This window comes from Hypanus sabinus, chromosome 6, assembly GCF_030144855.1.
Source record: "Hypanus sabinus isolate sHypSab1 chromosome 6, sHypSab1.hap1, whole genome shotgun sequence".
NCBI lineage: Eukaryota > Metazoa > Chordata > Chondrichthyes > Myliobatiformes > Dasyatidae > Hypanus > Hypanus sabinus.
Window position 1 is genome coordinate 29,193,238 of NC_082711.1, and position 16,843 is coordinate 29,210,080.

Below are 16,843 nucleotides of genomic sequence, written 5' to 3' on the forward strand. Positions count from 1 at the left end.
AATACCTTTCTGTTGATGCTTCTAATTTTTCCCCCATTAGCAATGCAAAGCATTTTCACAGAACAAGACATATTCTCAAGCAAGCCAGTGCACAGATATCACAAATAATTCCAATGCATGCCCCAGGCTAACATTTTTCTATTTTAGATGGAGAAATACTGCACTGGTGACAGATCAGAAGTCCTCACAAGGCAAATTAACAGACTTTAATTTGTCATTCCAATAAATAATTGTTGGAAGCTATGCAAATACAGTAGGCAGAGGAAAAAACTGCATTTGTCATTAGGGAACTGTGTGATGATTCCTCTGAATACATCTTAATTCTTTTAACCAAAAGAGAAGATACTTTATTCTATAACAGTGACAGCTCAGCAAAAAAAGTCAAATACAACAGCTTAAAAACAAAAACAATCTATCAAGTACGACCATCCTCAAATACAAATCAGTGTCCATAATATTTTTATACATCAATATTTAAGGCACAGTAATACCTGCATGGAGCAGACAATGGTAGCTTGAACAAATAAACGTGGCTAACTCAGCTGCAGTATTCTTTGAACAATGTTCGGTACAAAAGTTACAGAGTACACTTCTTGGGGAAATTGCAGGAGATAAATTGCATTGTGCAACATATGGTACACCCATTTAAGTAGGAATAACTGCAGCTATAGATTCCAATTTTGGAATTTAGTTTGTGGAGTTTATTTCTGAATAGACATTTTGAAAGGAAGAATCAAGGCAAGATGGACATCAAATCAAACCTTTCAAAACTTCAATTGAAATGCTAATATACCTGAAAAATGACTTCCACTATGAATGTCAGCAAATCAAGCTCTCTTTAGAAATGACAAAATACAACCATTATGTTGGCATCACAAACTACTGTACAAATGCAGTCATTCTTTGCAATATTTTAAAAATCAATTAAATAAATTTAAATTAATAAACTGAAGAAGTCAAAAAGGGAAAAAGCTTTTTATCCAGAAGCTTCAAGCTGCAAAAAAATGAATAACTACATATTTTAAAATGCAAACAATGATTAAGTTTTTATAATTTGCCTACTGTATATTTTATTGATACAGACTATTTGATTTTAGATTCAAGTTTCATAATTTTCTGCAGGTCCTGTATTACAATTCCTATTGAGTTTTGCTATGTCTGGCTTGAACAATTTATTTCCAACCAACACAGAATCAAGTGGAGAATATACTCAGCTTTATGATCATCTAAAATAAACAGGACAACAGTAAGTAATATTAATAAACATAAGATTACAGTTCTGCTTAAGGAAAACCAAAATTTAGAGTTTTGGGGGCTTTGTATGTGACAATAGTATCTCAATATCTTATTTGTAAAGCTCAAACCCATAATACCCTTAAGAACAAAAATTAGACAGGGTTTATTACTGAAAATCAAACCGCAAAAAGCCACTGAATAATGAAGTTATGAACATTAGATCCCACCATCTGTATTATTGGAGCTGAATGAAACCTTCATGCACAAGTGCTCTGATGAAGATCATTAACCTGAAACATTAAGTTGGTTTCTCTTTCCAAAGATACTACGTGACAGAGTATTTCTAAAAGTTTCCATTCTCCTCTGATAAAACCTGCCTTTCTGCATTTAAAAGAATAGCAACATCTCAAAGACATTTAATATGCACATATGCACCCACGCACAATACCTGTAGTATGGGATTCCAGTGCCATAATGGTACATAAATACTATTCTCTGAACATTTCTTCTGATTTACTATAAAAATGGATTCTGACCTCATTCATGCCTACAAAGAAAGGAAACTGAGGACACAATCAACACATCCCCAACAAAGAACAATCTGGAAACAGGATCCCATCAGTGCATGGTGAAAGTTTATGGGAAGAGCATAATTATAACTGTAGAGGTTGAGGGATAATGTCTGAGTAAAGAACTTCCAGGACATAGGAGATGAAAGGAAAATGTATAGGTAAGTGGGCAAATGGAGTATAATGTGAAATTGATAATTTTGGCAGTTAGAATAAAAAATGCATATTACCTAAAAGATGAGAGATTACAGAATTTTGAGATGCAGAGGGATCTGGGTGTTCTGTGCATGATTTGCAAAAGGTAATGTGAACATCAGGCATGTAATTGAGAAATCTAAAAGAAAGTTAGCATTTCATGCAAGGATTGAATATCAAAGTGCAATGGTTATCATTCAGTTAAAAAGGGCCACAGCTAGAACACCTTGCACAGCACTAGTCACCATATTTAAAGAGAGATGTAAATACAACAAAAGCAGTTCATGTTAAGTGTAGTAGAGTAATATCTGGAATGGATGGGTCATCTTGAGTACATACTAGGCTTGTATATAACTGTGTTTAAGAGCCAGAGGCAATTTAATGAAAGTAGCCCAAAGTATTTTGACAGGGTGGATGTGGGGCGGATACATTATCTTGTGGGAGAATTTAGAATTAGTGGCCCAGTTTAAGAATAATGGGTCACTCACTTAACTTAGGCAAGGCAAAATGTTTTCTCTGGAGGATTGAGATTCTCCAGAACTCTCTTCCTAAAGGGGCAGTGGAAAGTGAGACATTAAATAGTTTTAAGGCAGAGGTAGATAGGTTTTTGATAAACAAGAGGGGGTAAAAGGTCTCCAGCATTAGATGGGAGAGCTGAAATAATAATTGGATCAACTATCATCATGTAATGAATTATCAGAGAAGGCTTGAGGCTCAAGTCACCTATACCTACCCGTAATTGATGTCTTCATTAAATAGTGCTCACAGCTCTACAGTAGAATGTCAAAACTAAAATAAATAATTGGTTTTGAATCCCTGCAGTGATTTCTGAAGAGTGCCAACTGAAAAGTTTCGGTTTCCTGCTCCATGGCTTGTATTCCTTTCTCACTGCAAAGTGCACTGCGTAACGTGTTAGACCTGACATGTCAATAAGCCCTATATATTTCATTTCACAGAACATACTTTAATGTAGAATTATATACTACAGAGCTACCAGAAAGAGCACAAGGCAACTGCTCAGCGAGACATGCCTGCCACTTTAATAAATGCAATATCCTTCTTTCCATAACCTTCACAAACATCTGACTTTGCATACTCAATACATAAATCATATTTGCTGTATTTACACATTATACATTGCAAACCTACAGGAAATAAGGCTGATGTAATTCTGGATCAACATTCTACCTTGCAGTATTTTACAGTCTTATACAGGAAAGATTTTTTTGACCAAGGGGACAGTCAGCATGTACACCACAGGTTATTCACTGTACTATCAGTAATCGTTTTAATTTAAAAAAAATTTTAAAAATCTTAACTAATAAAAGGTGTTTTTAAAAAGCAAGAAGCAGTGCAAAACTCAGTAAATATATGTGGGGAAGATGGCATTTTCTGAAAAATCTGTGGTGCATTCATTGGCACGTGTGCAAAGCTTTAGATGTGATGCTGGTGCTCCCAGAATAATTTTCTGAAAAAGCTGAAAGCCTTGGAGACCAATGATATTGATACTGGGTTAGTACTTCCTCTAGGTCTGGGGCTGGTGCCTTGTCCCATCCTCTGTCAGGTCATACCTGGAAGATAGTTAAAGATTTGATCACTTGCACTATGAAAATCTAAAAAGGAAACTGGTCCAAGATGAACATATATAATCACCTTCTGAACCAAAAGGGATGCGATATTTTATTCATGTTGCAATGAATATACTTGGACATTTTGAATCTTTGTTTGGTTTGTAAGGTTGTGAACTTGAACTGAACACACTCAAGCTGATCAGATCAACTTCAGTGGACCTCCATAGTGGTCAAAAGATTATTGCTTTCAAACAAGCCACAAACGAGTTGCAAGGGAACTTTAAACCTACCCCTCTACTATCAACACAGATATGGTGCAGTAATTAATTGCCTATAGACAGGTCTACCAAATTCTTTTCTTTATCTAAGCTTTATGTTGCTACATTTTATGATCACTGTGCAGAATGTAGCAAAAACACTGTTACTGAGTTTTTATACTATTCCACCTCAGGGACCTGGCAGAAAGCTGTATACTGCCCACAGTACTTCCCACACCCAAATCTTTGTCATCCCTTCTGAATGTTCCATAAACCTTTTCTTTTGCACTGTTTACTTTGAAATTGATGTCCAAGTATTAAAATCTTTTCACACCTTTCGTCTTCCCTGCCTTTCCCAAAACCATGTAACAACATGCATTCTCAAATCTTCAGCTCCTTTGTCTCTTCTTTGCAAATCTTTGTGTCCGTGACTACAACTCCCTGATACTCAGGGTATGGTATTCCTAATTTGCAGCTTTCATATTTTTCTACAACACTGTGGTATGTCTTGGGTTGAGATATTCAAAACCTGACCACATAAGCTGCAGTTATAGTGTTTTCCAATTGAAACAGTGTTAATTTTTCTGGTGACTTCAGGAGCCAAAGATTTTGTACTTACCACTGTGTGGAGCCTTTAGTCACTTCCTCAGTCATTTCTATTAAGAGCTATAGTGAAAGAATAATAGAGGGTCATAAAGCAGCTTAATACCAGGTATCTAACCTGCTGTATTTTATCTGTACAAATGCAGACTGATCTGCTGTAAATTTGTGTATTTTTCTTCTCATTTGGTTAAGACAAACCAAATAAAATGCATTAAAATTAGTAATGTAGCAAAAGAATAGTCCCTTGGTGATTTGGACAGGTACCTGATTTAGAGTAACAATGAGCCAAATGTGGGAACAGATGAGTTGGGCTGTACAGCTTGCTGTATGACTCTATAGTTGATTGTTTGCTTCCCCGATCACCATCTTTAACCCTTTTCTTCATTTGTTCATATTGACAAAGACAATTCTTTTCTCTTTCATGTACTTATCTTCTGGAAGTGCATCTATGTCATTGATTTAATTACACCTTGTGGCAGTAAGTTTCACACTATACCACCCTCCAGGTCAAAATGTTTTTTTCCCAATTCTCCTTTAGACTTACTGATGACCATCTTGCCTCAACTCATTTCCTTTCAGAACTTATCTGGTTTGCTTTTTGCAATTAATAAAATTTGCTATTGCGAAACATGATCCAGTTTTTTATAAAATTTCTTAGGCAAGGTTCACTGAGATAATTTTTTTAAACTTATTTTCTTTTGCTTGCCTCATTTCTGTCAGGCTGCATCTCCAATTCAGGAATTTTACCTTTTAACGCTATTGCTAGTTATGGCATTCTTGCATACACAATCAGCACAATTTGGATACCCCAAAAGGTACAAGTCCAAAGCAACAAGAAAATACATCTCATCAGACTGCAATATTGATGGAGTATCCACATCCTGACCCCGGAACCTGACTGCCAATCCTATCATTAAGTATACCCGTTTCAACATGCCTGCCAACAGAAAGATTAATAATTGTGGTGAGTAGACACAAGAAGATAACTAAAAGATTAATGCCACATTCCTGAAAACATCAAAAGCCTGTTTGCATTTGGTAGTCAGGTTCCTTATCTGTTCTCCTCACCACAGGCCTACTCCTTGTTACCAGTCTAAGACTGAACCAGAACACGACAAATTTGATGCCATATTTGACATAGATCTACTTACAGTTTTCTACAGTAGAACAATGCAGTACAGAAACAGGCCTGTTGGCATATCGTGATACAGTAAATGCATTCCAAATATCTTCTAGATTAAATTATTTCTCAGATTTCCTTTTAATTGTTTTAGTTTAATTTTTGCCATCTTTGTTGTGGGGTTAAGTTTATTACTATCTACTCTATCATGATTTTGTATACCTCTATCACCACCCACCCACCACTGCACCTCACCCCCACCTCAGTCTTCTTCACTCCAAGGAAAACATCCATTCTCTCATAATAAGTAAAGCTCTATCCCTGGTGAATTTTCTTTGCATGCCCACCAAATCGTGTCCTACCAATGATACACAGAAGTTCACTAGTTATTAAAACTACAAATTAAAATTCTCATCCTTGTTCTTAACACCATCCCCACTTCTGCCCCAAGCTCAAGTTCATCATATTCCCATAAAGAATGGATAGGATTGTCAAATCTAAAGCCCCACGGATAACACATTCAGAGGGTAAGACAGGACTGAAAAGGGAAGCCTGTGGCAGACATACACAACCAAAAATATGGAAAAGTACTCAAGTAAAATCCAAAAATGTTTTAAATTAGAAGGATAAATATAGGAGGCAAAAAGATCACTTAGGTGGAGTGAAGTTCCTACTTCACACACCTGGGCACAATACAAACCAGTCAGTCAAAAGCAGCAAGGGAGAAGATTGCTGTGTAAATGACCATCAGTTTTCAATCCTCCCTAGCTATATGAGTATTAGAGAACTGCAAATGTTGTATTATTATTTAAGGGTGGGGGGGGAGAAGCTGATTAATTATAGTCTGGTTAGGTTAATATTGGTAATAAGCTTATGGATTCACCTGTCCTTCACTCCACCCACCATCAGGTTCAAGCCAGAGCAGGCCAGTAGCAAAAGGCAAACCGAAAATGAAATGCAAAACTGCTGATAGGGACATCTGTGCCAAACAACAAAAATGGCATGTAGTACACAGAGCTAAATAATCTCACAACTAATGGAAGTGAAAAAAAGTCTGCAATGAAAACAAAATGTGCTGGTGTTTCTTGTGAAGATCATGCAGAAGGTGTGGAAAGAAAGTTTCAGATCCCTTGCCGAATCTTCGTAAACTTCTCAAAAAACAGAGGCATTGCTGTGCTTTCTTCGTAATTGCACTTACCATGAATCAGAACATTTACAAGGACAGTTGTGTAAAATGGGCCTGTAGGATCATTGGGGACCCAAGTCATCCCAACCACAATCTATTCTAGCTGCTACCAACTGGGAAGTGGTACCGCAGCATAAAAGCCAGGACCAACAGGCAATCAGACTGATGAACTCACAATGATTTGAGTGTACTCTATGTTACATTGACTGTCCTATTTATTATAAATTACTATGATTGCACATGGCTCGTTTAGATGGAGACGTAATAAAGACTTTTACTCCTCATGTATGTGAAGGATGTAAAAAAATAAAGTCAATTTAATACATGCTGAGCCTAGGACAGACCCTCTGAAATTCCTCTAGCCGAGGAATTTAAAGCTGCTGACCTTCTCCACCTCTGATCCCTGATGAGGACTGCTCCAGGACCTCCAGTTCCCTCCCGAAGTCAATTATCAGCTCTTTGGTCTTGCTGACTTTGAGTGAGAGAATGTTGTTTTGGCACCAGCCAGCCAGATTTTCAAACTATATGCCAATTCGTTATCACCTTTGATTTGGCCAATGACAATGGTGTCGTCAGCGAACTTAAGTATGGCATTGATGTTCCAGGATTTAGTGAAGTACCAATGAATTGACATCTGCTGTGGACTTGTGCTGGTTGGCAAATTGGTGAGAATCTCAGTCATTTCTTTCTTTAGCCGGCCAGAGGTGTACTGCAGGTGTCACCAACCTTTTTTGCACCACAGACCGGTTTAATATTAACAATATTCTTGCGGACCAGCCGCTGGGGGGGCGGGGGGGGGATGTTAAACACGACCAGAATACAGCGATCCTCCAAGGAGGTTCCTTATGTCCAATCTATTCCACAATTTAGTTTATATGGCTCTCAGCACTTGCTTCTGTCCTGCTTGCTCACGTTTTTTCTGCTCAAAATACTCAACGGGTTTGTCTTTAAGTGCAGGGTGCTTAGACTCAAGGTACTGAAGCAGTTTTGAGGGCTTCATTGCCTCATTAGACAGCCTCCGGGCCTGAACTCCAGCTTCCCGCCCGCCCATTGCCAGACGCCTTGGCCAGCTGGTCGTGGGCGGGTGAGAGGTCAAAGTAAGGGCCGGAGGTCCTCGTACCAGGGCTGCGGCAGTTGTAGTCTGGTGGAGAGAGTGACCAACCGAGTGAGGAGTGCGACAGGGCGCACGCCTGCCCCCCTTGAAGGTCAGTAGGATCTATCGACGGACAAAAGTTTGGCTCGAGGGATGACTTTCAGTAGATCACAGCGAGGTAGCTGCCTCTGCTACTTACGAAACCCTGAACCTGAATTAGGTCTGAGAATATTTAGCACCAGGTTCCTCATGAACATTCGTGCGGTAAACAGGTTTAGAGGCATCTGTCCGCGCTCCAGGCAAGTAGCATCGGCACTTCTCGGCGGCTGCATGAGGCGGCTGGTTACCCAAGGCCAACCAGTGATCCCTGGTGCGAGGGTATCATTGCGTTTAGGCAACTGATGACTTTGCGTGCATTCAGGTTCAACACTGGGTGTGACGGAATGAGGAAAGGTGCAGCTGACTCATATCGTTTCATATTCCCAAATCGTATCGTTTCCTCGCGGTGATTGGGGACCACTGGTGTACTGGCATGAGCACCAGACTTCGAAGCCAATGGCCCAGAGTTCAAATCCAGAGCGCCCCTTGCATGCTTTCCATTGGTGTTAGGTTGAGCATGGAGCTAGCAACTTGGCCTTGTAACAAAGTCAAAGTGCTACAGAAATGGCAAAATTGCCACCTGATGCTCCAAAGGCATGAAAAGGAACACCAAAGTTGCTTCTCAAGCCAGAGTTGATATGTTTTATCTCTTCAAGTACTTCACCACAGTGGATGTAAGTGCTACTGGATGGTAGTCATTGAGGCAGGTTATCATGTTCTTCTTAGGCACTGGTACAATTAAAGCCTGCTTGTAGAAGGTGGGTACCTCAGACTGCCAAAGCAAGAAGTTGAAGATATTGGTGAACACATCAGCACAGGTATTTAGAAACATAGAAAATAGATGCAGGAGTAGGCCATTTGGCCCTTCGAGCCTGCACCGCCATTCAATATGATCATGGCTGATCATCCAACTCAGAACCCTGTACCTGCTTTCGCTCCATACCCCCTGATCCCTTTAGCCACAAGGGCCATATCTAATTCCCTCTTAAATATAGCCAATGAACCAGCCTCAACTGTTTCCTGTGGCAGAGAATTCCACAGATTCACCACTCTGTGTGAAGAAGTTTTAGTACTCAGTCAGGTATCTTATTTGGGCTAGATGTTTTCCATGGGTTCACCCTCCTTAAGGATGCTCTCACATCAGCCTCAGAGACTGAAATCAGAGTGTCTTTGAGGGCTGTGGGAGTTTGTGAAGGTTCCTCCACACTTTGAAAGTCAGAGCAAACATAGAAGGCATTGAGCTTATCTGGGAGCAAATTCTTTTCGTCACATATGTTTCATGGTTTCACTTTGTAAGAAGTAATAGCATTCAAACCCTGCCACAGCTGACAAGCATCTTCAGTTATTCAAGTTTGATCCAGAATTGCCACTTCACCTGTGGGATGGCTTTCCAGAGATCATACCTGGACCTCTTGTATCTTACTTGGTCGCCAAACCTAAATGCCATTGATCTGGCCATCAGCAAATTGTGGATCACATGGTTGTTGCAAGACTTCTGATTGGAAAGCCTCTAAATGATTTTGTGGGCACACACTCTTCTATGACTATACTTACAGAGTCCTGACAACCATGGTGTATTCATTCAGATCCTGTGATGAGTCCTTCAACATAGTCCAGTCCACCAGCTCAAAGCAATCCTGCAGCTGCTGCTCTGAATAGCTGAATATTTGCAGCACTTTCTGTTTCTATTTCAAACTTACAGGGATGACTCCAGGATTGGAACATTTTAGTTGTGAGAATAAGCCTAGTGTTTTTTTTTCCCCCAAAGGCAAGGACCAAGCGGAGAGAAATGGAGTGTAAACAATTATGAGGGTCAAGATTGTACAAATGGGGAGGAACCTAATTCCTTTAGCAGAGGGATCTAAATGAGGTATAAATTTAATGCAAAGGGTACAGATATTAGAGGGGAGAGGAAGATTTCTTTGCAATCCAGAGGATGGTAGGTTCTGGCACTCACTGATTTCATTTTCTGAATGGAAATAAGATAGAAAAACCCCACCACCTTTCAAAGTAAATTGTATTTGTACTTGTGCATGATCGAATAAATCAATAAGACAGATATATTCCCAATAAGAAGAAATTTTCGAATGGAAAAAGAACACTACCATGGCTGACAAGTCAGAGCCAAAGTAAAAGCAATAGAGGGTGCATACAAGAAAGCCAAAGCTAGTGGGAAGATAGAGGATTGCGAAGCTTTTAAAAAGTTGCAGAAGGAAACTAAAAAGGTCATTAGGAAGGAAAAGATTAAAGAAAGCTGGTTACTAATATCAAAGCAGATACTGAAAGTTTTTTTTTAATTATATAAAGGGCACAGTAGACTTGAGGGTAGATATAGGACCAATATAAAATGACGCTGGTGATGTTGTAATGAGAGATGCAGAGATGGCAGAGGAACTGAATGCATATTTTGCATCAGTCTTCACAGTGGAAGACATCTACAGTATGAAGTATGTGCAGTGAAAATTACAACTGAGAAGGTGCTCAGGAAGCTTAATGGTCTGAGGGTGGATAAGTCTCCTGGAGCTGATGGAATGCACCCTTGGGTTCTGAAGGAAATAGCTGGAGAGATTGTGGAAGCATTAAAAATAATCTTTCAAGAATTGATAGATTCTGGCATTGTACCGGATGACTGGAAAATTGCAAATTTTACTCTGCTATTTAAGAAGGGTTGGAGGCAGCAGAAAGGAAACTATAGACCTGTTAGCCTGACATCAGTGGTTGGGAAGTTGCTGGAATCAATTGTTAGGGATGAGATTATGGAATACCTGAAGGCACAAGACAAGATAGGCCAAAGCCAGCATGGTTTCCAAAAATGAAAATCCTGCCTGACTAACCTCCTGCAATTTTTTGAGGAAATTACAAGTAAGGTAGACAAAGGAGATGCAGTAGATGTGGTGTACTTGGATTTTCAGAAAGCCTTTAATAAGGTGCCGCAAATGAGGCTACTTAGTAAGATAAGAGCCCATGCAATTACAGGAAAGTTATTAGCATGGGTGGAGCATTGGCTAATTGGCAGAAAACAGAAAGTGGAAATAAAGGGATCCTATTCTGGCTGACAGCCGGTTACCAGTGGAGTTCCCCAGGGGTCGGTGTTGGGACCGCTGCTTTTTACACTGTATGTTAATAATTTGGACTATGAGATTAATGGATTTGTGGCTGAATTTGCCAATGATACAAAGATAGATGGAGGAGTGGGTAGTGTTGAAGAAACAGTAAGCCTGAAGAGAGACTTAGATTGTTTAGGGGAGTGGGCAAAAAAGTGGCAAATAAAATACAATGTTGGAAAGTGTATGGTCGTGCACTTTGGTGGAAGAAATAAACTGGCAGACTATTATTTAGATGGGGAGAGAATTCAAAATGCAGAGATGCAAAGAGACTTGGGAGTCCTTATACAGGATACCCTAAAGGTTAATCTCTACATTGAGTTGGTAGTGAAGGCGGCAAATGCAATGTTGGCATTCATTTCGAGAGGTATAAAATATAAGAGCAGGGATGTGATGTGGAGGCTCTAAAGGCCACTCGTGAGATCATACTTGGTGTATTGTGCACAGTTTTGGGCTTCTTATTTTAGAAAGAATATGCTGACATTGGGGAGGGTTCACAGAAGATTCACAAGAATGATTCCAGGAATGAAAGGGTTACCGTATAAGGAACGTCTGGCAGCTCTTGGGCTTTATTCCCTAGAGTTCAGGAGAATGGGGGGGGGGGGGGGGGTGGAATCTCATAGAAACATTCCAAATGTTAAAATGCCTGGGCAGATTAGATATGTCAAAGTTATTTCCCATGGTAGGGGTGTCTAGGACAAGAGGACAATGACTTCATAATTGAAGGATGTCCATTTAGAACAGAGATGCAGAGAAATTCCTTTAGTCAGAGTGTGGTAAATCTATGGAACTTGTTTCCACGAGCAGCTGTGGAGGCCAAGTCATTGGGTGCATTTAAGGCAGAGACAGATAGGTTCTTGATTAGCCAGGACATCAAAGGGAATGGAGAGCAGTCAGGGGAGTGGGGGATGACTGGGAGAATTGGATCAACCCATTATGAATGGCGGAGCATACTCGGTGGGCCAAATGGCCTACTGCTCCTAAATCACCCACACAGATGGGCCAAATACCATAAACACAAGTGATTCTGTTGATGCAGGAGATCCAGAGCAACACACATAAAATGCTGGAGGAACTCAGCAGGTGAGGTAGCATCTAAGGAAATTAATTGTAATCCTCTCACTATGCTGATATGCAAACTTGGCTTGATAGCTAACTAGGCAGACAGCCACAGGACTCATCGGTGAGAAGGCCACCTCTATAAACAATATACGTCTAGGGTCGGTATGATTTGGGGTTCAACCAAACAGGAAGGTTAGGATGTTCCAATTAGCAGAACCTTGATTTGAGCGAATGCTGTGAAAATGTTGCCCACATACAGTTATCGGTCGGCAAGAAATAGCAGATCGTACACCGCACAGAATTATATTTACCAAATTCAGCTTTATCAAACAGTTATTCAAAAGAAAGAAAATAATTGAAAAAAATAAAAGGGCCCATTACAGTTAAACCAGCCTAAACGTGCTCCTGACCTTTGGAGCTTGTCTTTTCCAAAGCTCGGTATAGCCATTATTCATGGTGCCAAATCCATGGTCTGCGTGAAAGCACACGAGGAATTTCCTTCTAACAGCATTCCCACAGCTTTCACCAAAAGACTCCAAACCAGCCTACTATCCTTCAGAAAACTCTCTCCACCCCACTCTCTCTAATACCTTCTCTCGATTCCACCATCCTGATCGGCTGACACAACATTCCCAAGTTGATCAACAGGCTTCTTTAGCTGAAACTAAAAACCTACATCATAGTAGCAGAAATCTTAATCAGAGCATTACATAAGAAGCAGTTGATGTTTTGGGTCAAGACCCTTCATTCAGAGTGGAAAGGGAGGGGGAAGAAGACAAGAAGGTGGGGAGGGAAAGAAGTAAAGCTAGAAGGAGATTTTTAAGTCAGGTGGGTGGGGAAGGAAGTACAAATTAAGAAGCTGGGAAGTGACAGATGGAAAATATAAAGGGCTAGAGAAGCAGAAGTCTGACAGGAGAGGAGAGTGGACCATGGGAGAAAGGGATGGAGGGGGAATACCAGGGGCAGGTGAGTAAAAGAGCTAAGTGGCCAATGTGGGGAATGAATTAGAGGGAAGGGGAGGGGGAACATCATTGGAAGTTGGAGAAATCAGGCCAAATGTCCTGTGTTGTAAATTTTCTCTGATTTAGACCAGGCTTTTAGTTATAATGTCATAATATATATATCTTAATAGTTCAGTGACGCAGTGACAAACTTTTGATAATGTTCATGCAAAGAATTTCTGGAAGTTTCACTATATTAAAGGAGCTTAATAAATGTAAATTAATGATGTTTTTGATTAAACCATGAATGTCAGATAAATTATTCTGTGAGTATAAAATTCTGGATTTGAAATGAGCCAGTGAAACTTGCCTTTCCCAGCAATCCTTTGTCCCTTGATAAAAAGCCACCACTATTCTTTACAGCTACATCCAGAGTCCTCTTCTGTACCTCTGCTTGTGAGACAATGAACTCAAATCTGTTAAAGAAATTAAAAATATGTTAAAAAATTGTTTTATTCACAAAAAAACTCCACATGTAACCAGTTTTCACAGGGCATTCCTGGGATTAACTTTCCCCATAGCATACCTAACTCAATAACTGCATTAATATAGATTCTACCCTGTTAGAGACATAGCTTAAGTAACTAATGAAATTCTGAACAGAGTATTTTGCAGTAACATATACTATACTATGTTGAAATTTGGTCAATGAGCCAACAGTGATCTCACTTGCTTCACTGCACTGAGTTGAAACTTGACAGCAGAATGAACAACCCTCTCTTTTTCCCATGTCGAAGAGCCTACCTGAGTAATACACGAGAATGGGTGGAATAACTGTGAGTTAAGAAAGAGTTAACTCCACACTTCTTCCTTTTCCCCCCAGAGCCAAACAGTCTCTGACTTTTATTGTCTTCATGTGTAAACATAACTACGGGCTTGATGTGCAAGGGTTAATTCTGTCATCTAAGTTTCAGTATAAGTACAATAGCTACCAGGAATTACTTAACAGAAAGGAGGAATATTGGCTAACTCTTTCTTTTCTATTCCCTGCTCAGGTAAACAAAGACCAACTAACTCAGCACAGCCTGGGCTTGAAACCTGCATCAATCAGTGGGATTTGGTCCACATCAGTTTGATCTCTGAGTAGAAAGAATATACACAATTTAAACCACAAAGAATTTCATGTAGAACATAGTAATGTTCTAACAGTGGTATGCTTATTTTTTTCCTTTTACAAGTACTGCAATTTTTGTACTATTGCAGCTAAATTGTATTTCCAGTATTGAGTCTTCGCCTACCAATCCCCAGGCAACACAGCAGTGGCCTAATGCTGGAATATTTCAAAATAAAAAGGATATTCCACCTACGTTTCATCGTAGACTGGATTTAACTGCCGTTTCACCACAGATGTTTTTCTCCTTCCTGATCTTCTTTTGTCAGGCAGCAAATATAATCGAATATATGGATCTGAGCCATCTTCAGAAAATGCTATTAAGTTACTGTGGCGAAAAACAGGCAATAATTACATCAGTTTCTTTATATTGAACATGACACAAATGATGCACAACAGATTACACTTTTGCCCTAAATTAATCAAACTTAACACTTAGTTAAGTTGGTTCTTTTATGTTATGTCAACCAATATTATGGTTTTTATTTTCTAGCTCTAGACTTATTTTTTTCAAGTTCACTGCATAGACCAGCCTTTCTCAACCTTTTTGTCCTAGAGGAACCCTTGAAATAATTTTTAGCTCTCAGGGAACCCTTGTGTAAAAATTATTGTATCTACAGCTTATGGTACATTGTAGATATAATAAACCAAAACTTATGAGTAGAGAATAAAATTTTAGCCAACCTTTCCTGAAACAAAATGAGTAGTAAGCTCAAGTTTCTAAATTGATTTTAGTTAATGCTATTTGCAACATGAAAATTTATTGACAATGTTAAAGCAGTGTGTTGTGAATTTTATTTTATAAGAGAAACAAAACTTCTTATGGAGCCAACCATTGATGCCTATCAGTACAAATGCCAACACAGTTCCTCCAAGATAAACCCTTTTGTTTCCAGATATGAAGACAAAACATTAAATATATCGTGGCCTTTGCTTGTTTTGGGCAACTCCTTGCAACAGAAAAAAAGTTTTCTTGAACTTCACCATCATTTACAAATCTTACAAATGCTGCATCATGACATTTATTGGTGAAACCTGTTGACCCATCAACTGGGATAAAGAAGCTGTTGTTTTTCAGTTTATCACACAAAACTTCTTCAGCATCTTGAGACATGTTATCAACACGTCAACTTATTGTACTGTTTAAGAGTGAAACCTTTTCAATTTCTCAAACTGCATCATGTCCTAGCATTTTAACTACTATAATTTTACATGCTGGCATCTTTAGATTCTCACCAACTGTGTGACTTATCCTTTTCTAGGTAATAACTTCTGCTACTAAATAATTGTTTCCTGAATCCTTTTACTGTGACTTTATTAACAAAAGGCTGACATCACAGCTTAAGTTGAGAGAGTCCATTCAATCTTGGAAAACACACTTCACAGCCCTCATCAGCCTACCATTCTCCCCTTCATGCAATACGGTGCTCCTCACCAGCCTGCTGTCCTCCACTCCATGCAATACAGCACTCACCAATTATTAGCCGAATGTCCTCCCCTCTGTGCAATACAGCACTCACACATTATCAGCCTACCATCCTCCCCTCTGTGCAATACAACACCCTCCAATTATCAGCCTACCATCCTCCCCTCCATGCAATATAGTGCTCACCAATTATCAGCCCTCTGTCCTCCCTCAGCTCATGTCAAAAAACAAGAATGGACTCAAGCAAATAAACACGGTCCTACTGCGCACTGCCATACTGGGCTGACAGACCATGAACAAAATTGCTAATGGGGCTACTTGGTCACCACTGGTTAGCATTGTGCAATGAATTTTTTTTTTAAATCAGGATCCCTCGTAGAACCCCTAGCAACCTCTCCTCAATATGGTGTTAGATGCAAATCAATTTAATCTCTAACCTTCTCAAATAACATCTGTTGTGAGTGCAATGTAAGGGAAATTTATAGTGATGATTTCAGATATACTGAAATACTTCTTACAGTCCATTTACAGCTTATCTCTTTTCATCCAAGATAGAGATCAGCTGCATATGAACTCTCTTCCTCAGGTATATATCAGGATCCTGACATAGACAGTTGCTCGTGATTTTTATCATCTCGACATTCAACAGGAAACTGTTTTTTAAAAAAAAACCTCAATTCTTAAGTGAGTGGTTCACACACACTAAATTCCAAACTTTCAAAGCGCTTACTTTACAAACACCACACATAGATAATGTGTGCGCATCACTAGCAAACTCTGTTACCTACCGGCAAGCATGCACAACCACAATCAGCTTGTTTCTTTGAGAACTGTGCCGAAGTGTCAGTTGAATCTGACCCAGTGGTGACTGGCCAAGAGTTGTTCCACTACAACAGAAAACCAACACAAATATTCACTTGAAAAATGAATTCTGATTAAACACAACATGATTAAACAAAACACGAGTTAAAAATTATATATAAAGCAGAAGATCAGAGTACCAGGTTCTATAACATTAAATAGCATTAACATTTATTTAGCAAGAATATCAATGCAGTCAAACACAAGTGGTTTGAAAGAAAAACATAATATTCTTAAGGATCTTGACAGGATAGATGTGGAAGGATGTTCCTTCTGAGGCAGAATCCAGATATAGGGATCAAATCATTGAGACTTTGGAATCTTCTGCAAAGTGCACTGGAAACTAAAT

General features: G+C 39.3%; 1 protein-coding gene across 2 annotated transcripts in view; it reads right to left on the minus strand.

Annotated features, from left to right (window-relative positions):
* Positions 1–1,621: 1,621 nt before the first annotated feature.
* esyt2b (extended synaptotagmin-like protein 2b) overlaps positions 1,622–16,843 on the minus strand; it is a 212,527-nt gene continuing 197,305 nt past the window's right edge. For both annotated transcript variants that reach the window (XM_059971888.1, XM_059971887.1), the window contains 5 exons: positions 16,422–16,520; positions 14,404–14,535; positions 13,407–13,512; positions 4,448–4,494; positions 1,622–3,571 (listed from right to left, as the gene is read on the minus strand). In XM_059971888.1, coding sequence (XP_059827871.1) covers positions 3,526–3,571; positions 4,448–4,494; positions 13,407–13,512; positions 14,404–14,535; positions 16,422–16,520 — 430 coding nt within the window. In that variant the 3' untranslated portion in view covers positions 1,622–3,525. The remainder of the gene's footprint in view (positions 3,572–4,447; positions 4,495–13,406; positions 13,513–14,403; positions 14,536–16,421; positions 16,521–16,843) is intronic.